This window comes from Centruroides sculpturatus, unplaced genomic scaffold (genome assembly GCF_000671375.1).
Source record: "Centruroides sculpturatus isolate CEXI.00-Female unplaced genomic scaffold, Cexi_2.0 scaffold1124, whole genome shotgun sequence".
Lineage (NCBI taxonomy): Eukaryota > Metazoa > Arthropoda > Arachnida > Scorpiones > Buthidae > Centruroides > Centruroides sculpturatus.
The window spans coordinates 21256-48111 of record NW_019385396.1 but is presented as its reverse complement, the minus strand read 5'-3'; the positions used below and the strand labels follow the sequence as shown (position 1 = coordinate 48111).

The following is a 26856-nucleotide window of genomic DNA, read 5'->3' as shown; positions in this document are numbered from 1 at the left end:
TATGACAGAGCCATAATCACACATAAAACAGTTCATCAGAACAGACTTGACATCACTCTCATCAACAAATGCAGTAAGATCGCTTATATAATAGACGTCTCTGTTCCAAACACTCATAACAAAAATTGTGTACACTGAAAAATCAACAAGTACAGTACAGTACATTTCACTCACTCAAGAAATAAGACAGATGTGGAGGATGGATAAGGTGTTTATTGTCCCATTGTTCTCTCTTCTACTGGTATTATACCACATACACTATAAAAGCCTAGAAACATTAAACCTTAATAAAAACATATACATAGCACTACAAAAAGCTGCAACATTGAACATATCACATTGTCAGGAAGTTTCTAGATGTTGACACACATACCAATAACACAGCTTAATGTTACACTTGTTTTGGTAGCCATGCTTTGACTCTGTTCTGGCATAGCACTTGGCACCAGTATCAGCTGAGCATGACATTTGCAACATAATACAGTAATAATAAAAAAAGATGGAATTACTTATTTAATGTTTATTTGTATAATTAATCTAAAACATATGCTTTTATTATTTATTTTATTATACTTTATTAAAAATATGATATTTTATGGCATATAAAACATTTGTCCAAAAAATAAAGATTGGAAAAATTACCCTACAACTCATATAAAATTATGATCTCTCATGGGCCAATGAAACCCTCAAATGACCTTCAGTAGGCCACAGGTAACCTCTACCTACCTAGTCCACCTCTTAAATAAAAATGTTATTGTTTAATTAAACTTTTATTTTATTTTATTTTTTGTTATAGCTAATCTTATTTGCATGTATTCATTTAGAATAACTTAATAGTAAATGACTTTTTAAACAGCTTTCTTCTGATAATAAGTGTTCATTAGTATATTGTAATCTTACTCTTTTTTATAATCAGAAGACAGTAAAAAAAAATTGTCCTGAATGCCAAAGGCCCATAGGGTGGTTTAAATTAATTACACTAAATATTCTATGATGAAATGGGGTATGTCTTATATGCCATAAAATATGATAAATGAAAACAGAATTTGGCTAATAACTAGGCATATTCTTTCGTGTAAAAATTCAATTATATTTAAATGGAATAGTTAAAATCAACATTATGCCAGCTTCTTTACTTCTGCTATGAAATTTCAGAATTACTAAACAGAAGACATGACTCTTATAGCTTAAAATTATAAATTTACTACAAGTTTATATATTTTTTTTATTTAGAACTGTACAAGTTAATAATACTTACAGGTTATTATATTTTATATTTTTGGGATATGCTATCTTTTATTTTCACTTTATTATTTAATACTTTATGAATTTAACTTTGGATATTCATTTTATAGACGATCTGGCATTCAATCATCAAAGAAAATGAAAACTGAAGATTCTTCGTGAACAAAAATAAAGAAAAAAATATAATGATGACCATCACAAGCCTGGGGACAAAGCTTGTTGTACATTCATTTTTAAACCCGGGACCCAGCACGTGTTGTACATTTAAAACGTTTCTCATTCATAAAGTCATCGCACTCATCATAATGATTTGTCAAATTTGTCCAACATTGGGATTTCAATAAAAAGATTGGGGTCGGGAAGTTTCAAGATTTCTGTACCAATCCATCTATAGTAATTGGCAGAGAAGGCTTATCAATGTGATTTTACCATGTCAGACATGCTTGTCATCACAGGAAAACTAAAAAGACTATTTTCCAGCATTTTGTTAAAACTACCAATTTTTGTGACAAAATGTGTTTAGACTTTTTCAAATTCAAAAACAGTTTTTCCTTTCCATCAAACCTTCTCCTTTTATGTAGATTGTGTGAAATATATAATATTTCAAGATTAAGTGTTCAAGGAGAGCTTTCTCATTAAATTACCCTATAAACAGACTGTTTGGATAAATTTTACTTAGAAAAACATTGAGTGCTGCGTGTCAAGTGTTTTTAACCAAAACTTGCATCAAAATATTCTCATTAGCACAAATACCACAAAAGTGGATTACAGTTTTCAATAAACATAGTAGTATGAAAGAGAATAAAATCTTTGTAAACTTTAAATATATGATTTTTAGCCAATGACAAAATATTTTGTCATGAACTTCATTTATAAATATGTTTAATATCTTCTTGTATCTTTTCTGATTTTGTATAGTTTAAAGATCAAAAGTATTTGAGATGTGAAGTGTTTATAATAAATATTCGTATTTGGTATATATTATTTCCTTTTAACTTTCAAAAAATTCTGTTATCAAGATTTAATCCAATTCCAGAAGATGGAAAAGTTGAATTCACAGATGCTGTATATTGGACATAACTGAAAGAAAATTTTTTCCATGTTATTGTTAATACTACATCTTGAATTTGAGAGAGGGAAAAATAAATAACAATAATAACTCTTATGTATTATCAAAATGTTTATATTTTTTTGTTATATTGTAAGTGCAATTCAATATATTTGTTTTATCATGATGAGCTTGTGTTAGTACTAACAATATAAAAATTTATTTTTTAAAATTGTCCAAACAGCAACTGTAATCCATTCCCAATAGCTTTCCTGAAACATAAGAATTATCTGAATAATTATTTGCAGAGAAAAAGTGAAACTTCAATCATTGAAAAATTGAGAAGATATATCAACCAGCATCATTCTTAACATGTTTTTGCCATATCTGCTTTGCTTAATGATGTGAATATTGCCTTCATGCTACTGATTAATATGATATTGCCATCAAATTTCATCTCTCCCCCACTTTAGAACATTCTAGATGTAGACATGGAATATGCACTGTATATTAAAAGAAAAGTCTGTGCTGTCTTGTGAAATGTTCTGCACAAACGGCTGTGCTTTTGTGTTTAGAATTGGTATACCATTGTAATCTCACTGTTTTGTGTATGCCAAAAAATAAAATACATGTAGAATTTTATCTCATTCTAAATTTGATTTTTAATATTAATTATAAACAACTATGCATCTAAAAAATAAAGATTGAAATCCATCAGCCAAAAAATAACATATATTTTGAATTCAAAACGTGAAAAAATGTTTGTCCTTATTATTATTTTAGGCAATTCCTTATATTTTCCATTAATAATAGATATTTTTAAAGTAATTTATCTAAATTTTGAAACGAACTTTGTTTTAAGCTTTTATAAATAAAACGTATTAATAAAATTATTTTCTCTCTTGGTTAAAATGTAATTAACAATACTACAATATTTATTTCTCATAGATATAGACATGTTTAACAAAATTCCACTATTCGTTACCTCTCGCTTAAATGACTACGTTTTCTGTATTAGTGTTATAAATTTTTCCTCATTTTATATACGAATAACTAAAAATTCATCTGTTGAATAACAAAAACTCGTAAAATGGGTTTTCATTAAGGGCTCGTTTTGATTAAATTTCTGTTAGCAGTCAGCATGCCGCTAGACCCAGGGCTGTGATCAGTAAAGCAGAATAGGTAAGAAATTAATTGGCTAGGAGAGCGGAGCCAAGTATTTGGGTATCCTTGAATGGTGTGCAGATTTAGCAAGTTAGATTAATCGTGTTTAAAAACGACGGATGATATGATTATCATAATATTAATTATTACATAAAAAATATTTAGTCCAGCACGACTTTTGCAAATTGTACGAGACAAAAACAATGACATCACTAATAAATAAAAGCTGACAGAACTAATTAGAATTCTAACAATGGGCGAGTCAAATAGTTCAGCATTGCAGCATAACTAGACTTAGCAAGAATTCGAGACTGAACACGCCTCAGGTTTAACTGAACTTTCAGTTTCACTTTTAGATAGTTTTAGTACTAACTAAAAGTGAAACTGAAAGCATATTTATACCTGAAGACAGTAAGAAACCCGCAGAATTTTGAAGGAAAAAATAAACATGGATCAAATGAGTCTTGTGAGGAAACTTATCAAACAATCCCGGGCCGTGTTCAGTAACCCAAAATTCTGACTTAGACTTTGCCACGATGTTGGACGATATTCTTAATTCTTACTCGTTTACTCAGACTATTAATAGACTTACTGTCATTCCGCCTCACCATTGAAGAATTTTACGCTCGTAAGCATAAAATTCTAATGTGATGGCTACTCGTGCCGGATTAAATAAGTTCATTTTTGAAGGTAAAGAAATTATGAGTAAAGAGGCCGCCATTTTTCCTAGTTTATCTGACGAAGAATCGTTTAATAATGATCAGAACATTCTTAGCTCCGCTCAGAATTCTGACTTACTCGTTAATATTCATTACTGAACATAGCCCTGTTTGTGACGCATATCGCGTAATCAGCAATTTCGCGGTCCGCTTAGCTTGTATTTTTGCATACCAATCAATTCTAGATTCTTAAAATTACCGTGTTTTCTTGATTCCGGTGCCCACTTTTTTGGGCTTGTCTTCAAAATTGGGATGTTCATTGGAATAGAGACGAAGTTATTTTAGTTTACTATGCTTCGGCAGGAGATTGGGTTAAAATGTAGCGTCGTTTGCTCTCCACTCTGGCCATTCTCATGTATTGTGTACCTCATCGGTATAGACGTGGTACTTAAATTTCTCTCCTACGATTTTAATGGTTTTGAACCAGAGGAATAGCATATTTTTCGTGATATAGAGGACCAAGGAATAGGAAGAGGGAGAATTCTCCCATACATAGTTCGCGGATTACGGACGGGTGATAAAATACCACATCAATAGTCAGTACACACTAAAATATTTTCAGGGTGAAAATATATCTTCCACTTCTAATGGTTTTTATACCGAATTGTTTTGAGTTTAACAAGTGATGTCCATCTGCGCGGTCCCTTACGCAGTTAAGTTTAAACAGTCTGCTATGTTAAAGAATGTGTATACAGGTATACAGAGTGTATTACCAAATAATTGGAAAATTTTATACTGTTCATATTGAAGCGACATCTCTCTGTTAAAACGCTGATCGTATGGTAATTTTAACTGATCTTGTGTTAGTCGCTAGATCTTCCGTTTCCGTAAATGATAAAATCAAATGAATATACAGTGGAACCTCGGTATACGACCTTAATCAGTTCTCGATGTTTGGACTTATACCGAATTGGACGTATACCAAACCAACCTTTCCCATAAGAAGTAATGTAAAAATGATTAATCCGTTCTCGTGTAAAAAAAAATGGCTGGCTTTAAACACCTCGCTTTCCTGGCTAGTTCCTGCTTGATTTTTCGTGAGATCAGCGTGTATCTTTTTAGCTTTCTCGCAAATAATTGCTTCCGATACGCTGTCTCCAGCACCGTTTTTCAGTTATCCAAAGCAAAAGCAATTTCTCGACATGATCTAATATCTTCGATCTCTGTTTAGAAATTGATTTAACCCCTTTCGCAACGTTAGCACATTTAATAATGTCTTTATTTTTCGCGATTGTCCATATCGTCGTTCTCGGAATACGGTATGCAACAGTTAAAATCTCGAACACGCCATCTTCGTATTTCTTAACAATCTCTTTTATCAGTTCCATTGTAATTCTAGTCATTTTTTTTAGTTTTCTGTCGCTTTTCATTTGCCTTTTTGCGATTCGTGATTAATAAAATTTTACTTACGAATTAAAATCAGAAGAAATTTAACAAAGTTATAAACCGTTGCACCGCGAACGTCTAGTACATCGATAGTGCTACTTGTTCATTGACGGCGCGTATAATTGAATTATGTCGTATACCGAGCAAAATTTGTTTCGTCCAAACAGGACGTATTCTAAAGCAGACGTATACCGAGGTACCAATGTATTCGGAAATGTGAATATCGTGAAGCACCTTTTTTACACTTTTCTCCTTATAGACATTAAGTGGACTGTTTTTGCACGTTCGGTGTGGGTTTAACTAGGCCCACACCAGGCGGCCGAATGGCGACGGACAGAGCCTCACACACACGATTCCGGGTCATCAGAGTAGTAAGTTAACTTTGTTTAGTTATGGCAACGCAACACTTGGGCGATATGCTTAGGGGGATGCCTTCCGGGAGGACTTTTTAAGGGAAACTGGCCCCTATTTAGGCGTTACAGACGTGGAGAAAACCCGGAAAAACTCCACATGGCCAGCCCGTCCGAGCGAGGCGCGAACCCACGACCGAACTACCACTTCTCAGGAAACGAAGACCGCTTGGCCACTGGCGGGCCGTAATAGGTTAACCGTTCCGTTCAGCCATCCACCTTAGAAGAATCAATTTTGGGTGTCCCTTTATATTCGAGACTAGAACAAATGACTGCTGTTAACCTCTATGTATCTGGGTTTCATAATAGCTATACATATAGTTTTATTTATAGGTTTACGTATTCTTATCCATCGAAGTCGGAGAGGGATTTAAGCTTAAATATTCGAAATATTCTCTCAAAGCGGATAATTATCTAGTAGAAAACTAGATATATGCAATTGTATTTCAATGATACTTTTTCAAGAAAAATATTAAGAAGATATGCAATTGAGATAAAGTAACATATAAATCATTTATTTTAAAAATCAAAAATTTATAGTTACTTAAACGAAGTAATTAATCCGATCAATTGCTGAACAGATACGGGTATGTTATCATCATCTTTGACCGTAAATAATTATTTTATTCAAATATAAACATATTAAATAATTTTCCGATTTAAAAGTCAATTTTTAAAGTTATTATTATAAGAAACATTTAAATGTTTATTAAAACATTACAAAATCTATAATTTTAATAATTATATTTAATAGACATATTGTATACAAATTTTTACTGAAATTTCGAAATTAAAAAAACGTGTGGCAACACTGTTCATCCAGCTAAAACGTGCTTTCATTTTTATTCTGGTTATCTTTATTTTGTCAGTGATACTGCTTTATTTTTATATTTTTGAGATAGATTTTAATTAGCTTTCTAATGACTTCGTACAGGGTAATTATCATAATAAATTTTCTACCAACGTTTAAAAATATTTTGTCTCTAAATTTAAAATATATTCGATGACATTTTTATATTTAAGATTTGAAATGAATATTGACTTTATTCCCGTTCAAAGGTATTTTCTCCCTCGGTGAATCCTAGAAGAGAAGAATTCAGAAAATATTTAGAAAGCGTTGGCATCTTTGATTCTTTAACTAAAGGTTTGTTGTGTTCAATGGGTATTATAACGTTCATTTTTAACTGTCCTAGAAGTATTTAAGAATGCACTTAAGTGTAATGAACAGAGACAGAAGAATTATTTGTCTTATGGGTTAAAAGTCCAGATACGTATACCGTCAAGCGGCTCATCTCTGATTCCAGCAAAAAGTGGGGACGTACGTTCTAACCTAACCTAACCTATTCTAATAATTTGGTTGGTAGTAATTATGGTAATTTAATAGAATAGGTTAGGTTAGAACATGCGTCCCCACTGTTTCTTTTGTTTGCTGGAATCAGAGATGAGTCGCCATGACGGTATACGTATCTGGACTTTAACCCAAAAATCTTTTTATTTCTTAAACAGAAGACAATTTAATCTATGGTTATGAATTTTTGGAGAGAAGTGTGTCACGTGTCTGTACGCTTTTCTCTGTCCTGTCTCTCGGGCCCCGAAAATGACCGTTGGCTGTAACAAATTAATTTCTGTACTGTTAATAAACTTATTACGTTATTAGCATAAGTTAAAATATTTTTAATGAATATTAGTAATATGTACGTATCATTAAATATATTACTTTATTACTTAACTAAATCACAATTTTTGAGTTAAATTTATTTACGTATGAGATACAAAATTATTAAGAAACAAAGCATTTAGCATTATACTAAAACATTTTTAAAATGAACAAAGATATGGTATCTTTTTGTGAATTCATTAATAAAATGATTAGATACAAAGTATGTAAATACATTTTGATGCAAAAAATTTTAATAGTATTTAATGATGAGTCATACTTCCATTTCTTAGTTATAACAATATTTGTAGTAAATGTCAGTAAAATGAGAGCTTAGTGTATCGCCATCTTAGTAAAATTGTACTTTCATGTTTAGTGGCAAAGTTTGATAAATTGACCTAATATGATTGCAGTAAATTTTTTTACATTTTGGCCTTCATCTTAGTAATGTCCCTACAGGTACATGGTGTGCCATTCAGATCTTATCCTGCTATTTTTCTTGGTTGAAAGTAGCACTTCGGTGTACATGCTTAAATTTGATATCTGCATTAATTAATTAATGATGTCTTGCGATCATTATTTGGTCTGCCATGAGGCCATTGTCTTTAAACCTGTGGGCTTTGTCTAGGTCTTGCTTATGTTGGTACCTTGAATAAGTTCTCACTGTTTTTTCGTGAAAATTAATGTTTTATTTTAAAAAAGTCGTAAAAAACATGTCACTGAAAGTATTGTCCATCACTAGCAACTACTTTCTCCCATCATTCTGGCAGCATTTGAATTCCATGTTGGAAAAACAACATGTCTTTTGAGTCTATCCAAGAATTGACCCATTTTTTGGCATCATAAGAATGGAAGTGCTGCTCAGCCAGGCCATGTTCCATCAATCGGAACAAGTGATAATCGGAAGGGGCAATGTCTGGTGAATACGGCAGGTAGGGTAGGACTTTCCATTTAAGTGTTCCCAAGTAGATTTTCACCGGTTGTGCAACATGTGGCTGAGCATTGTCATGCTGCAAAATCACTTTGTTACGTCTCTTCTTGTATAGTGGGTGTTTTTCCTTCAATGCTCGGCTCAAATTCATCAATTGTAATTGATAGCAATCTCCTGTGATGGTTTCGTTTGGTTTGAGCCACTAATAGTAAACTACATCCAGCTGATCCCACCAAATGCAGAGCAGAAGCTTCAAACCATAGATATTCAGCTTTGCCAACAATGTTGATGCATGGCTGGGTTTACTCCACGATTTTCTACATTTGAATCATTCCTAATACTTTCAAATATTTCAAAACTGTTGTGTGATCAACTCCTAATGATTCTTCAAGTTCAGCTAGCATTTGACATGAGACTTCATGAAGTAATGCCTCCAATTCTTCGTCTTCAAACTTTTTCGGTGCGCCAGAACATTCTTTATCTTCAACTTCAAAATCATTATTTTTGAAGCATCTAAACCAGGGCTTCTTAAACTATGGGTCGCGACCCCATTTGGGGTTGCTTAGCGAAATCTTGGGGTCGTGAGATTTTAATGCAAAATATTGAAAATAATTTGTGAGAGTTTGAAAATGGCACGCTATGTGTCATAGGTTTCATGAATTGCGCTTTGTGTCACTTCTGGTGCAGCGAGACAATGATTCAGCAACGCTGTAGTTTGAACTAGTGTAGTATTATCAATTATCAGTGTATTCAGTTGTCTCTGTTCCATTGTAACACAAGAGTGAACTGTGGTAGTACACCATTATTGTTTTTGCAAATTTATATATATCATTATTTTATATTTTTTGAGTCATGAAAAAAATCACAATCATAAATGGGATCGTGAATAAAAAAAGTTTAAGAAGCCCTGGTCTAAACCAATCTCTGCATGTTGTTTCTGACAGAGCATGGTTGCTGTAAGTCTCAACAATAATTCTGTGTGCTTCAGATGCAGATTTTTTTTTGAATAAAATAGTGCAATAAAATTTCCTGCAAATACTCTCTTTTTGGCATGAAACTCGACATGTTTAACACTGTGGAAAAAAGTTTTTACACTTTGGTGAAATGACATATACTGAATTTCAAGCTTGCTTATGGTACTTTCTTACAGATGCGCCACCATCTTAAACTACACATGTGCAGTTCTGGTAACACCATCTGTTGGAAAACAGCGAGAACTTATTCACGGTCCCAATGAAATGTCATCAGCACCAGCACTAAGATTTTTATTCTGGAGGACAGAGGTGTGCTGGAACATTGTTTTAGTGGGGCATATGCAGATAGTACCTATCTGCATATTTTATCATCAAACAAATTTTTTAAATTTACAATTGATTTTCAGTAAATGGAAAAAAGTTGAGAATAGATCATTTTTTTGGTACACAATCAATTCATATTTAAAGAAACTTGTAATAATGGTCAGTGTAGATAGATTCAAATAAATTATTTCAGAGTTGGCAGATGGATTAGTGAGAAAATGTTAGGTAGGCTGGCACCCACTCTTGTTCCACCTTAGTGCTGTCCTCTTGTTATATCATTGTAGACAACTTTTTGTGCATTTTGTCATCAATTTGCACAATTTTCAATTATTCATTGGTTATGTAGCTTAAGAGAGATTCTATAATTTTTTATCACATCCAGATTACTTTTATCCTTGTACATATAATTCTGTTGATACTACCATCACACTGTATGATGAAACTGAAATATTGGAAAATATCATGCTTTACTGTGCTTTCACTATTTACTGATATGGGTTCAGTACAGTCTACNGTCTGCCATGGGGCCATTGTCTTTAAACCTGTGGGCTGTATCTAGGTCTTGCTTATATTGGTACCTTGAATAAGTTCTCACTGTTTTTTCGTGAAAATTAATGTTTTATTTTAAAAAAGTCGTAAAAAACATGTCACTGAAAGTATTGTCCATCACTAGCCACTACTTTCTCCCATCATTCTGGCAGCATTTGAATTCCATGTTGGAAAAACAACATGTCTTTTAAGTCTATTCAAGAATTGACCCATTTTTTGGCATCATAAGAATGAAAGTGCTACTCAGCCAGGCCATGTGCCATCAATCAGAACAAGTGATAGTCGGAAGGGGCAATGTCTGGTGAATATGGCGGGTGGGGTAGGATTTTCCATTTAAGTGTTTCCAAGTAGGTTTTCACTGGTTGTGCAACATGTGGCTGAGCGTTGTCATGCTGCAAAATCACTTTGTTATGTCTCTGCTTGTATAGTGGGTGTTTTTCCTTCAATGCTCAGCTCAAATGCATCAATTGTAATTGATAGCAATCTCCTGTGATGGTTTCGTTTGGTTTGAGCCATTAATAGTAAACTACATCCAGTTGATCCCACCAAATGCAGAGCAGAAGCTTCAAACCATGGATATTCAGCTTTGCCAACAATGTTGATGCATGGCTGGGTTTACCCCATGATCTTCTATCTTTGAATCATTTCTAATACTTTCAAATGTTTCAAAACTGTTGTGTGATCAACTCCTAGTGATTCTGCAAGTTCAGCTAGCATTTGACATGAGACTTCATGAAGCAATGCCTCCAATTCTTCGTCTTCAAACTTTTTCGATGCGCCAGAGCATTCTTTATCTTCAACTTCAAAATCATTATTTTTGAAGCGTCTAAACCAGGGCTGCTTAAACTATAGGTCGCGACCCCATTTGGGATTGCTTAGTGAAATCTTGGGGTCATGAGATTTTAATGCAAAATATTGAAAATAATTTGTGAGAGTTTGAAAATGGCACGCTTTGTGTCATAGGTTTTGTGAATTGCACTTTGTGTCACTTCTGGTGCAGTGAGACAATGATTCAGCAACACTGTGGTTTGAACTAGTGTAGTATTGTCAATTTTCAGTGTATTCAGTTGTCTCTGTTCCATTGTAACACAAGAGTGAACTGTGGTAGTACATCATTATTGTTTTTGCAAATTTATATATATCCTTATTTTATATTTTTTGAGTTGTGAAAAAAATCACAATCATAAATGGGTCCTGAATAAAAAAAGTTTAAGAAGCCCTGGTCTAAACCAATCTCTGCATGTTGTTTCTGACAGAGCATGGTCGCTGTAAGTCTCAACAAGAATTCTGTGTGCTTCAGCTGAAGATTTTTTTTGAATAAAATAGTGCAATAAAATTTCCTGCAAATACACTTTTTTTTTTTTTGGCATGAAACTCGACATGTTTAACACTATGGAAAAAGTTTTTACACTTTGATGAAATGACATATACTGAATTTCAAGCTTGCTTATGGTACTTTCTTACAGATGTGCCACCATCTTAAACTACATGCGTGCAGTTCTGGTAACACCATCTGTTGGAAAACAGCGAGAACTTATTCAAGGTCCCAATGAAATGTGGTCATCAGCACCGGCACTAGGATTTTCATTCTGGAGGACAGAGGTGTGCTGAAGTATTGTTTTAGTGGGGCATATGCAGATAGTACCTATCTGCATATTTTATCATCAAACAAATTTTTTAAATTTACAATTGATTTTCAGTAAATGGAAAAAAGTTGAGAATAGATCATTTTTTTGGTACACAATCAATTCATATTTAAAGAAACTTGTAATAATGGTCAGTGTAGATAGATTCAAATAAATTATTTCAGAGTTGGCAGATGGATTAGTGAGAAAATGTTAGGTAGGCTGGCACCCACTCTTGTTCCACCTTAGTGCTGTCCTCTTGTTATATCATTGTAGACAACTTTTTGTGCATTTTGTCATCAATTTGCACAATTTTCAATTATTTATTGGTTATGTAGCTTAAGAGAGATTCTATAATTTTTTATCACATCCAGATTACTTTTATCCTTGTACATATAATTCTGTTGATACTACCATCACACTGTATGATGAAACTGAAATATTGGAAAATATCATGCTTTACTGTGCTTTCACTATTTACTGATATGGGTTCAGTACAGTCTACCCCCCTATAATGTGATAGATATGTTCCACTTTATAAGAATTTCACGTCGTAGGAATCCTTAAATATATGAGCCAATCACAGCCCGGCACGTGCAGTTTAAGGACTACAGCTGTTTGAAAGGTTATCTTCCATAAAATTAATCAATGCTAGACTAATTTTACTCAACATTTCCAAAACATGTATAATTTTTTGGGAATAATTCATATAAACTATGCTATAAACAAAAAATGATTATTTACCGAGTGTGCACCGTTTGATGACACCATTGCTTAAGCTTGTTTTCGTCGTGGAGCAGTGCACCAAATGGCGGGCGCGTTTTCTGATAAGTTATTTTTCTGCGAAAATTCGTTGAACTTTGGAGACATCATTAATAGAAATAATTTTTATGTCCATTGAATAAGAAAAGTTGTTTTCACAAGAAATGTATAAAATTACAGTACTGTATTAGACTTACAGTACTTAATTTANCGTTGTAGGAATCCTTAAATACATGAGCCAATCACAGCCCGGCACATGTGCAGTTTACGGACTACGGCTGTTTGAAAGGTTTTCTTCCATAAAATTAATCGATGCTAGACTAATTTGACTGAACATTTCCAAAACATGTATAATTTTTTGGGAATAATCCATATAAACTATGCTATAAACAAAAAATTGTAATAGGATTATTTACCGAGTGTGCACCGTTTGATGATGCCATTGCTTAAGCTTGTTTTCGTCATGGAGCAGTGCATCAAATGGCGGGCGTGTTTTCTGATAAGTTATTTTTCTGCGAAAAATTCATTGAACTTTGGAGACATCATTAATAGAAATAATTTTTATGGCCATTGAATAAGAAAAGTTTTTTTCACAAGAAATGTATAAAATTACAGTACTGTATTAGACTTACAGTACTTAATTTATATACTGTACAGACTCAACTTACCTGCCTAAACTCTCCGTAGCATGTAAGTAGTTCAGTTGCTCGTCCACTATTGGTCCAGATTAGACCAATCCTGTCGCAATACAAGTCAGCGATGACATTTTACCGCATTTTACGAATCTCTTTTAGCGTCTTTATACAAATACAGTCACAATTTTTTCACCGCAATATACGAATCCGCATTATGTGAACCCATGTCATAGGGGGTCGACTGTACTTGGAATTGTTTCTAAGTATCAATTTTTGCTACTACTTACATTGTGATATATCAATAATACAAATATTAAGGATTTATCTACTTTAAAAAATTTTATCATTATTGAAGATTCACTTTTTCCACTGTTTTGAAATGTTTGAATAACAGTAAGGAAAATGGTATAAATTAGAAGAAATAACTAATAAAAGTAATAATAAAAAATAACTATATTCTAAACTGTAAAGTTCTGCAGATAATGAGGCAAAAATTTCAATGAATTTTAGCACAAAACACAGCAGTAGCAAATTGTAGCAGTTTAATAAAACACCAAATGAATGCTGGATTAAATCATTTGGCTTTAATATAACTTTGGGCTTAGAGATGTTTATATATTAATAAAACACAAAAAAAAAAAATACTAGTTAACAATGACAATGTAAATTATTCTGTTTTATTGTGACAAACTTTAATAATATGAGAGATTACTTTCTCAGCTGTTATATATAACAGAAGAAAAAAGTATGGCAATTGGTCAAACAATGATCCCTTCCCAAGATTTTTACATTTATGAAGTTGGGACCTTAAAACATCAAGAAATGCAAAAAAAAACTGTTTTGTTTTTCTGTGTATGGGGGACACAATTTTATTCGCCCCCTTTCAAGCTTAATAATTCTTTTTTTTTTTTTTTTTGTTGAAAATTTCTGAAATTTTGCAGGGAGGTTTGTGTATTAGTGAGATTGATTCTATTAAATTTTGGGGATTAAAGATCAAAAAAGTGGGGAGATTGATAGGATTGTGTTGTATTTTGATTNATGTCTTACCAATTACCCACAATTCATTGGAAAGTAGCAGTCAACATATCTGTTGAGTGCTGAGTGTGTTGAGTCAGCGCTGACAACAGCACTACCTCAACGTTGAAAAAAGGAACGAATTTTAACGAATGTTGAGATCAGCGCTGAGTCAGCGTTGAAAATTGGAATGTCCCGTTAACGTGGGGATGCATTCCTAGACAACAAAGCGCTAAACTAGGTCATTTTAACATAGAGTAAATAGGGATAGGCAAACACAAGACCAAAAATTAAAAAATTTTACTTTAGGTTATTTTTATATTAATTTGTATAATAATATATGTTAAATAACACAAACATATTCACACAGAAATGCAAAGTTTACTTTTTGTGAGGACGGTCCTGGCTTTTCTGAAATTCTTGTTTTTTGCAATAAAGTCCTGTAGTTTCATTTGTTACTTTTTTCTTTTCTTAAGCAAATGTCGGTAGCAGAAGATCACATCCAAAATGCCTCATTTTGCTTTTGCACTCCTTTCAAAATCTGGATCATTTGCTACAATTTGATCAATTTCAGTTACCTTACCAAACTTTTACTAAGGGAATCTGTAGAGAAACATTTTGGGTTCTTCGTTTTCAGAATCTCTCTTTTCCAGTTCCACATGAATTTCTTGTTCTCCCAGTTCTTGAAGGTTGACATTGGTAAGGCTCTCACCAGAAAGCTGCTGTAACTCCTCAATATCCTTCTTGTCCATATCTCCTAGTCCTTGTATGTTGATTAGGTTGAGTTTGGTCAACATAACGTAATGATACAGCGATAGGCTCTTCTCGTTGAGAATTCTTGGATACCTTTAGCCATAACTTCTTCCACAGTTCGTTCAGGCATTTATCAGTTAATTCTTGCCAAGCAAAGTCAATATTTCCTATGGCATCGATGATGATATATTTTTTCCAAAATTGCACCAAACAAACATAGATTTAAAGAAAATACATATTTTTGCCACTTTTTGCTAATTGGTTTGTGATTGCAAATAATCATATATATGAATCAATGAAATGCTGCAATAATTTAAATCAGTGTAAATTTTGAGCTTTTTTTAGGCTTCAAGCAGACCACGTTATATCGAATCAGCATTAAGCGGAGTCTTACTGTAATTCTGAACTGTAATCTAATTGCATCTATTGCATTTTCTTTAAGAAGGAAAAATACTTTAAACTCTCTTTACAGTATTAGTGAAAATAGTATTGCAATATACTTTTCAGTTTATTAGTTTTATTTTCAAAATATTGTAATACTGTCATTTTTAGTAATTCAGGTTATTGTTTTCAGTAGTTAATGACACCAAATGGAATTTTAAAAGAAGATCCATCAGCTATGAAAGAAATTATGACTGCTAATCTGACTTCAAGTGAAGAACAGGTAAGATAATTTTGATTTGTGGAATTCTAAACTTACTCTTTAGTCAAAATTTTCTGAAATTTTGCAGGGAGGTTTGTGTATTAGGGAGATTGATGCTATTAAATTTTGGGGATTAAAGATAAAAAAGTGGGGAGATTGATAGGATTGTGTCGTATTTTGAGTGGAGTCAGACTTAATGAAGATTTTACTTGTTATTAGCATTTATAGTTTTTATAAAACCTCATTCCTATCTTCAGAATTAAGCATTTGCCATTTTATGATAATTAATAATATAAAAAAGCTTTTTTAATAAAATATCATAACAGATGGTTTCACACATTTGTTAATGTCTTTGAAAGGCTGGATGGGTAGGCTGCACCTTGGCCGCTCAGCTCTGGGGGTCCCAGGATTGAATCCGGATATGTCGAGAAAACCCCAGGAATTTTTTGGGGGTGGTCCATTCGGATATGTTGGGCCCCGTCCCTCACCAGCCGATCGCCCCATTGTGGGCCTGGCCGAACCCATAATGGGCCTTGGTCCTGCTAAAAGAGGCCCTCTTAGTTCCCATAGGGCAGGAAGAGTTAAGAAAAAAAAATGTTGTTGAAAGAAACATTATGCAACCCTTTGCTGTATTTTTTTACTTTATTGTTGCAGTCAGAATAAATTCATTGGATATATAAATATACATTAAGAATGAATATGAAAAGTACACCAGATCAAAAAGTTTTAGACTATAATAATAATAATTCTTTTATTAGAAGAAAATAATTATTATTATGAAAACTCTGAAAGTTTTTTGTTTTATACTTTTATTGTACAAATAAATATGCAAAACAAAGGCAGCATTACAAGTGTATTCCAATCTCAAAAATAGTATGTAGCCTAAAAATTGAAAAAAGAAATAATAAATAAATTACAGATTCAATCCTGGAAGCTCTTGCAGTAGATGAAATATTGTGGAGAGAATTTTTGTCTTTTCTTGCATTTATTGTCAACTTTAACTACCATTATCTCAAAAACTAGGGGGTAGTGAGGTACATTTTTGGAATCAGTATTCAGTTCACTATTAAATAGAAATGATTTAATTTCTAAGTTTTGAGACACAGTACAAGGCCTTTCCTTGTAAGTGTTCATTGTTGCAATTCTTTTTGGCTCATTCACATTCCCATATCTCTCTTCTTTTAACTCATTTTTATTTAGTATCAAAGTCAGTATAACTGTTTTTTCCTTTTTATCCGTTATCATTTTTTGTAAAAGAAGAATATTCAGGATTCTATTAAATTTTGTAATATCGTGTAAGGATCCTTAGTCCTAATTTCAGATACAGTATACTCTCGATTATCTGTGTGTGCTTATGTCTTATGGTTTTACTTATGTGTAAACTGTATTTTTTTTATTAAATAAGTTGTAAATTTGTTTAAAGAAAATCATTTCCTTATCAATAAATCATTAATGTTACAAATTAATGATGTTTTATGATGATTAACTAACTGGCAATCTGTCATTCTCGGTTAATAATACAAGAAATTGATAGTGAACTGTAAGGTTNCCATTTTATGATAATTAATAATATAAAAAGGCTTTTTTTAAATAAAATATCATAACAGATGGTTCCACACATTTTTTAATGTCTTTGAAGGGCTGGATGGGTAGGCTGCACCTTGGCCGCTCAGCCTACTGCTCTGGGGTCCCAGGATTGAATCCAGATGTGTCGAGAAAACCCCAGGAATTTTTTGGGGGTGGTCCATTCGGATATGTTGGGCCCTGTCCCTCACCAGCCGATCACCCCATTGCAGGCCTGGTCGAACCCATAATGGGCCTTGGGCCTGCTAAAAGAGGCCCTCTTAGTGTCCATAGGGCGAGAAGAGTTAAGAAAAAAAAAATGTCTTTGAAAGGAACATTATGCAACCCTTTGCAGGATTTTTTTTTTACTTTATTGTTGCAGTCAGAATAAATTCATTGGATATATAAATACACATTAAGAATGAATATGAAAAGTACACCAGATCAAAAAGTTTTAGACTATAATAATAATAATAATTCCTTTATTAGAAGAAAATAATTATTATTATGAAAACTGTGAAAGTTTTTTGTTTTATACTTTTATTGTACAAATAAATATGCGAAACAAAGGCAGCATTACAAGTGTATTCCAATCTCAAAATTAGTATGTAGCCTAAAAATTGAAAAAAGAAATAAATTAGAGATTCAATCCTGAAAGCTCTTGCAGTAGATGAAATATTGTGGAGAGAATTTTTGTCTTTTCTTGCATTTATTGTCAACTTTAATTAACTAACAATATCTCAAAAACTAGGGGGTAGTGAGGTACACAAAGGCATTTTTGGAATCAGCATTCAGTTCACTATTAAATAGAACTGATTTAATTTCTAAGTTTTGAGACACAGTACAAGGCCTTTCCTTGTAAGTGTTCATTGTTGCAATTCTTTTTGGCTCATTCACATTCCCATCTCTCTCTTCTTTTAACTCATTTTTATTTAGTGTTGAAGTCAGTATAACTGTTTTTTTCCTTTTTATCCATTATCATTTTTTGTAAAAGAAGAATATTCAGGATTTTATTAAATTTTGTAATATCATGTAAGGATCCTTAGTCCTAATCTCAGATACAGTATACTCGCGATTATCTGGTTTGCAGATTATCTGTGCGCTTATGTCTTATGGTTTTACTTATGTGTAAACTGTATTTTTTTATTAAATAAGTTGTAAATTTGTTTAAAGAAAATCATTTCCTTATCAATAAATCATTAATGTTAAATTAATGATGTTTTATGATGATTAACTAGCTGGCAATCTGTCATTCTTGGTTAATAATACAAGAAATTGATACAGTAGAACCTCGAAAACTCGGCCTAATGTGGACCGAAGGGTGGCCGAGTTTGTGAAAATGCCGGGTTATCGGGAATGGGGTTAAAAAAAATAAGTACGAGTGTTTCCTCAGAAAATACTGTACTGTACTTGTATGTATTGTTTACTTGANAACTGAATAAAAGTTAATGATGAAAAATGCCAAGTGGTCAAGTGATTGCACTATATCGTGTTTGAACCAAAGAAAGTTCAATACATGATTAATTAAGCTACTTCTTTCTGAAGTGAGAGAATTTGAATCTTGAGTCTAAGATTATACAATTAAAAATAACTCAAGATAAACATTTTCAAAATGTAAAAATTAAATCAAATAATAGTATTTTTTAAATGTAATGTTCAAATTAGTAATTGGGATTTTAAATTCATAACAAAGGCAAAAAACTATTTGTAGTTATTTCATCAGCAAAAAATTTCCAATAACTATAATTTCATTTAAAAAAAACTGCTAAAAAATATTTTATTTTTAAAATTTCAAATAAAACTTTTATCTTCATTCAAATTCATATAAAATATAATTATGAAACATTATTTTTCTATAACTATATATAAATATATAACTATAAGAATGTAACTTACCATTATCTGAATGAAAAGTACTTAAATCAAGTTTGTGGATCATAGAATCATAATGTTTACTCATTACAGTCTGGTAAAAAAAAAAAAAAAAGTCATTTGTATAATATTGAAAGCAGTGAAGCAATCATCATCATCATGATTCATAACTTATTTTTATTCATAAACAGCATTATCATAAACTGCATAATTTAAAAATTTATATTAAAATTACAATAAGTATTGATAAAATCTAATTTTCATCCTATTTCATCTGTTATGTATTTGTTATTTTTTTATTATCATTATGTTTGCATTAACAAATTCTACAAACAACAATAAACCTCATCAATGTTATAGTTGCATTCTACTTACAAGCTATCTTCTAATTAATATCTTTATCAATTGTTATATTTTACTTAGAACTGTGTATCAGATCATGATCATACATATGATAATACTATCTCCTTGAGTGTCTACAATGGACAAAAATGCAAGATATTTTGATAAAAATAATTAATGGATTTCTAATGTGAAAAGATAATAGATAATACATTAGAAACATCATTGTTTTAACTATCCTTAGTCTAATATCCATTATAATACAGTATACTCTCAATTATCTGTGCATGCATATGTCACAATAAAAATTTATGCCAGGAATACAAACACTGTATTAGCATTAAAATTTAAAAAATCTACATAGTTAACTCTTGCTATTTAAAATGATATATTGAGTATTAGAACAATTTCCAGAATGTCAAGGCATTAATTAAATAGCCTAACAAATACAGTAAGTGCAGTTTATTCTTGAACAACAAAGCTTCACTTATGTGTTTATTATATATATTTTTTTAATAAGCTGTAAAATTGTTTGAAGAAAATATTTTGAACCATTTCCTTACCAATAAATCATTAATATCACAAAATTATTGATGATATCTAGCTGACAACCTTCATTCTCGGTTAATAATACAAGAAATTCATAGTGAACTGCAAGGAGCTAGTTCAATAAATTTTTTTGAATTTTCTCTTTACAAAGTTTTATTCAACTCTGATCACATCTAAAGCTTATTAATTAATTATCATTCTCAAAATTTAACATAATAGTTTATTCATAATATATAAACTATTATGTTAAATTTAATATGAAATTAAAAACTAAATAAAACAAAAATAGACTAACTTTCATTAAAACAGACATACAGAAACATATATAATCAACAATAAATATAGATAATGCAATGATTAGTCCAGATAATCAGGAGTATATTGTATGTAACTTCATTACTGCACTCTTGGAAGAAAATTGTAAAACTAACTACTATGCATTTGATTAGCAAAGGAATAAATCATGAATAAAATTTTGTCACTATTTATATAATACTTTAGCTTGAAATTACATCAGAGTTGAATGAAATTAAAATGGCTACATTATTTTCAGTAGAACAGTCAGAACAACAACAAACTTTATAGATACACAGATTTTTATACTCTAATGTACAGAATAGTGCCACCAAATACAAAACTGCTAGAGAGAGATATTCACAGTAGGATTGTTACTCCTTGACTTCTGTTATTCTACTTGAAATGAATAATAAAGTATATATTCTAGTATGACTACATTCTTTATATAAAGCATTTTAGTATATTAAAATAAAAGTTTGATATTTTTAAGTATGTTTTTTGTTACATTTCATCTTTAATGCATATATTAATTATTTCAAAAAAATATTTTTATGAATGAAAAATTCATTTTTTGCAGCATTTTTAAATTTATTTGAAGAAGAGGATAAACCAGAGGATCCTTTAAGGTAATATTTCCAAAAACTTTTTCATTTATAATATCAATGGTATATCAAAGTCAGATGATAAATATACATTGGTTAAGATTAACATGCTAAATAATATCTGGTATTTAGTATTTACTAATATAAATAAAATGATCACGAACTATGAAAAATTTGCATTTTGATATTTAAGTTTTAAATTTAAAGTGTAAAAACTAAAACATAAAAATAAAATATATTTAGCATGTCTATTATAAATAATAATTGCATAAAAATGCATAAAGTCATTATTTTATAATGTTTTTACAGGTGTATAAGCTTAAATCCACTGTTTGCTAATAGATAGTGTAAGTGAGCATTTGTTGCTTCGACATCTGTCAACATTAATCCATGCACATCATCAATTTCATACAACAACGTATATTTTTTTTTTGTAATCATGTCTAGTTTTGTGCCACAAAAAGAGCATATGAGCAAGCTTTGCTTTTTTGCTTCAATTTGAAGAAATTGGCTGCCGAAGCACATCGAATGCTTGGAGGCCTACGGTGACGGTGCGTTATCGGAAACCACATGCAGAGATTGGTTTTGTCATTTCAAAGACGGAAATTTTGACCTGAGCGACAAGAAGCATGAAAATTGGCCCAGGAAGGTTGAGGACTATCAACTGCAGACTCTTTTGGATGAGGGCAATACCCAATTGCAAAAAATGCTTGCTGAGCAATTGGGTGTTACTCAACCAGCCATTTCCATGCGTCTACGTGCCATGGAAAAGATTCAGAAGATCGGAAAATGGGTGCCGCATGAATTGAACGATAGGCAGATGGAGCGACACCAAAACACATGCGAAATCTTGCTCACCAGACAAAAAAGAAAGTCATTTCTGCATCGGATTGTAACTGGTGATGAGAAATGGATATATTTCAAGAATCCTAAACGAGGAAATCATGGGTTGATCCAGGCAAACCATTAACATCTTCCCCAAGACCAAATCACTTTGGACGAAAGACAATGCTGTGCATTTGGTGGAATTAGCAGGGTATTGTCTACTATGAGCTGCTGAAACCTGGTGAAACTGTCAATGCCCACCACTACCACCAACAACTGATCAAATTGCACTGTGCTCTGAGTGAAAAAAGGCCAGATTATCAGCAAAGACACGACAATCTGATTTTCCTCCATGACAATGCACCATTGCATGTGTCAATATTGGTCCAAAACTACTTGGAGACACTCAACTGGGAGGTGCTACCCCATCCTGCTTATTTACCAGACCTGGCCCCTTCCAACTATCATCTTTTTTCATCAATGGGCCATGCGCTCACTGAGTGGCACTTTGATTCTTATGAAGATGTCCGAAAATGGCTTGATGAGTGGTTTGCCTTGAAAGAGAAGGAATTTTTTTGGCATGGTATCCACACATTGCCTGAGAGATGGAAAAAATGTGTCACTAGTGAGGGAAAGTACTTTGAATAAATTTGTTTTTGCTTTCTAAGAAAAAAAACACGTGTTTTTCTGATTTAAAAAACAGCAGATTTAAGCTTATACACCTGGTATGCATTTTTGAACTCAAGTTTGTATTTCAGATGCAAGTATCAAAGATTTATTAAATAAATTATATTTCAGTAAAAAACATTATTGAACTTAATTATGTTTTTATTGGATTTATATTAACAATGTTATTTTTTTTACCATAGATATATTAAACAACAATTGGGAATTAATGATTCTAATAATATTGAATCACTTAAAGAACAGCTTATTGAAGCAAAACAGAAATTGGAAGAATTAAAAGAAGAAAACAATGATCTTCTTGCAAAAGTATGTGTAGATATTGAATAATTCAATTTTCTAAAGATTACTAAAACTCATAACACTAGACTCTATATTAATTAATTATCTTAAAAATGTGAAAAAGAAGTTTCAATTACTTTTATACAATAAGCAAGATTGATTAATTTTATATAATTAATGTTGCTTATTTTATTAATTCAATTAAACAAACAAAAATAATAATAATTTTGCTCTATATTATTTTGTTAAATGTTGTTTTATTTTTTTGTGATTGATTAGTACTAAAATCAGAATAGATTTATTAAAATGATCCTTTATTTTTACACTCCTGGAAAAAATGTTATCATTTGGCACTTTGCTCTGATACATAATGTGCCATACAAACATAAGGTTAAATGTAGAGATATAGAGGTATTAGGGGTATAGAGCATGTTTGAAAACCTGCACTGTCTCTCATTTCATGTAAAAACTATAAAAACTATGTAACAGATTTGAGAATCTGTTACATAGTTTTTATTAGTCTTTTCAAGGCATCTTTCTGTAGCAGAGGTTCAAGTGTTATCAAAGTTATCAAATCATACTTTTTCATTTCACTTAAAAAAATGCTTAATTTTTTATAATAGCATAATTGTATTATTATTGCTAAGAGAATTATTCAAAAACTATATAATAAATGTATTTTCTTTGAATATTTACAAACTTTTTAAAATTTATTTGTAAGAAAGTTAAAAATATGTATATTTATTTATTTATTTATTAAGAATACTGGATGATTTGACTTCACTCAAGGCCAAAAACCAAAAACATTTTTTCCCCTCTACTTCCTTTTTTTAAACTTCCTACAGTGAAACTGCATTTCAGCTTATATCTATTTCTTCAGTTTCAACCAACAATTATTTTTATATATTTATAAAACAGTTTTGTTTATAATGAATTTCTTTTTATTCCATTTTTTGAAGTATTGTGTAATAAATAATATATTTTCATTTGTTAATGACATGGTAGCATTACATTCAAGTTACTGATTACTATGAACTAACTAAATTATATCAAAGTATTTGAAAAATTGCTAAATTTTTGCTTTAAAATAACATTGCTAAATTTACAAGATATCTCACAAATAATGAAATTATTCTCATTGAAGAAAATATAAAGCATAAAAACATTAGAAAATTAATATCAACAGTGTTCCACTGTTTTAGTTGTGGCATTGAGAGAAATTTTACATTACCTTGACTTTTCCATAAACTAACCAATAAGAAAGTTGTCTCTTTTTTTTTTAATTGAAAGAATCTATATATAAATGAAGGATTTGGCTATTATAAAGAACATAACAGATGCTAAGATGACTATCTTAAGTAATTAATTAAATTAATCACATAATTTGTGCCAAATTATTGATCTGATGGGTGGAACACAGATGATGATAAAAAACAGAAAGAGTATTAAAAGAATGAGTAAAAAAGAAGCAAATGGATGCAAAGTAAAGGGGTAAGATTGTGTGGGGGCCGACGGGGGAGAAATTTAAAAAACTTTCGATGAACGATTATATGTAATATATATATCGTCATCGTCTCCCTTGCCGTTTGGATTGCTGAGCGGTAACAATCAACGACATGTGGAAGCAGTTGAGTCAGAGATAGATGCTTCGTTTACAAACAACACAACCGTTTATTAAACACGAAAGAAGCTTACAAGATTTCCGCGATCTTGGAAGTTCTGCGGCGGCTGCGGCCTCTGGGTCTTCCTCTCCTTTCCAAGATAGTCCCATTTTGAAGGAGTGTCCCTTGTTCGCGAATGAACCATTCCATCACGTCTCGACGACTCCGGGACGATGCGGTCGACTTCCGTTGATGGAAAGATGTCGATCCGAGGTCGGGAGATGGAGACGAAGATGGGTGCGAGACACACACACAACAACAGATCCGTCACTTGGAACTTTCGGGAGAAGAAGCCGTCGCGTCCTCGAATTTCCGGGGTTTTATCTGTTTTCTCTCAGATTCCCCTTTCCGATTGGTCTCCCGTCGTCACCTGATGACAATTTGAAACCTTTCGGGGGCGCGGGAAAGGTCAAAATCGAAGTTTAATTCAATCTCCAACCGGAAATGGTCGACGGACTTACATTCTTCTATTGTTTAAAAGTTAGCGTCGCGTTTTCATATCATAAAAATCTATTTCTAACTACTATATATTTTTTTCTTTCTAAAACAGTTATTTTAACGCGAATTTTAGTGAGTGTTCGGACCTGTCCAGAGCCTCACAATTGCCTTTAAAAAAAAATCTGTCAAAATATCCTGACCATAGCAGGTTTGATGGAAGCTGTGCTGTTGAGAATCACAGCATGAAAAAGGTTAAGATTTTAACATTAACATAATGCTTGTTACATCAAAGATTCAAGCACATATCATGTCAAAGATAAGAATATAGATTTTTCATTATAATCTTTCTGCTTTTCTATCAGCTCAGAAAGTTGTTTTGATATGGATTTGTATGGGTCCTTGATCACAGTTTTGTTGAAATTTTTAGCAATCTGATTAATGACAACAACTTCATAATGATTATACAGTCATACCCCGGACTTACGCGATAAGTGGGACCGAGCGATAACCGCGTAAGTCGGGGTATAATTTTGCATATAAATACATACAAATTATTTTTAATTGGGACCGGAGACTAAAGAAAACAATAATTTAGAAAAAAATGTTTAATAAAATCTTAGATAATACATACGTATAACAAATTATATTATTATACAATTTTTCACATTAACTTGATTATCACACCATAATTTTAACATTGTTTCCATCTCAGCGATAATACCGTGACGTTTACGAATGATGCTTGAATTTAAAGATTGAGCATTTTTTACAGCTTCGAGAATTTTTTCTTTATGTTTTATAATTGTTCTGACCGTCGATTCCGGTAGATCAAACTTCTTTGCCAATTCACAAATTTTCATTTTTGTATCAAAGTCTTTAATAATGTTAACTTTACATTCCAAAGATAAAGTTTTTCTTTTCTTCTTTGATGCAGAAGAATCAGTTCTACTTCATTTGGATGACATAGTAGAGTGTTAAGATTAATCGTATTCGTTATTGTAAACCGCGCTTAAGTTAGGCGTCATCTGTTCATTTCTTTTGTATGTCCGACAATCAAAAGACCGCTTGGGATCGAGTCTGTTTATAATTTGAAAGGTAATCTTGTCAGTTGTATATACAAAAGGTAAATTGTTTACAAAATGAGTCTTTGTTTATTATCTGATAAATGTTTACTTTTTTTGTCAATTGTTCACGATTGTAGATGCCTTTGTGTAAAATCCAAGTAGGATGTACGTAAGCTAATAAATGTTCTCGTTAATCTTATCTCGCCATTTGGTTCGTTCATGGTTACAAGAAATCACCACATAGAGGCTCTCAAGTCTCCGTAGATATAACAAACAGAAATAAATTACACAAAATAAATTGTAGCTATGCGTCGATTCCGCGCGACACATCCGAACATGTAAGCTGGACAATAGTGTGGGGGGGAGTGAATAATCAAAGAGTTGCGTGGCGCTCAAACAAAAGATGAATCGACGAGATTTGAAAATCGCATAACTCTGGGGTAGCGTAAGTCGGGGTATGACTGTACTGTTGATTTTGATATATTTGCATTCTAAAATATGCCAGATTTTTTCTGATTTTTAGATCTGAATTTCTTGTATGCCAGGACAGACATTTACATTGTTGGTCTGGAAACACCAGATGAGTCATCTGGCTTCATGTATTCATACATTGCTGTATATCCATTTATTGCAGCCAAACAGGCACTTGATCCATAAGAGGAAGATGTGCTGAAGGTCCTCCAGATAGTACTCCTATTAGACTTCTATGTTCTAATTGAGAACTTTAACTTTCCTCTCCTAAAATCATAAAACTTTCTCTGTATTGATAGTTGGGTGCAGTATGATCATATGAGTACACAACACTATAAGTTGTCCAGACCATCCTGAGAAAATT

The 26856-nt window shown here is 31.9% G+C and overlaps 1 protein-coding gene across 1 annotated transcript; it reads left to right on the top strand.

Moving 5' to 3' along the window:
• The first annotated feature begins 6781 nt into the window (after window positions 1-6781).
• LOC111638512 (c-Myc-binding protein homolog) lies at window positions 6782-22906 on the top strand. The gene is made up of 4 exons (XM_023384228.1): window positions 6782-6910; window positions 7035-7119; window positions 21043-21091; window positions 22762-22906. The coding sequence occupies exons 1-4, from the start codon at window positions 6896-6898 to the stop codon at window positions 22904-22906; spliced, it is 294 nt and encodes a 97-aa protein (XP_023239996.1). The 5' UTR covers window positions 6782-6895.
• Window positions 22907-26856: the final 3950 nt, after the last annotated feature.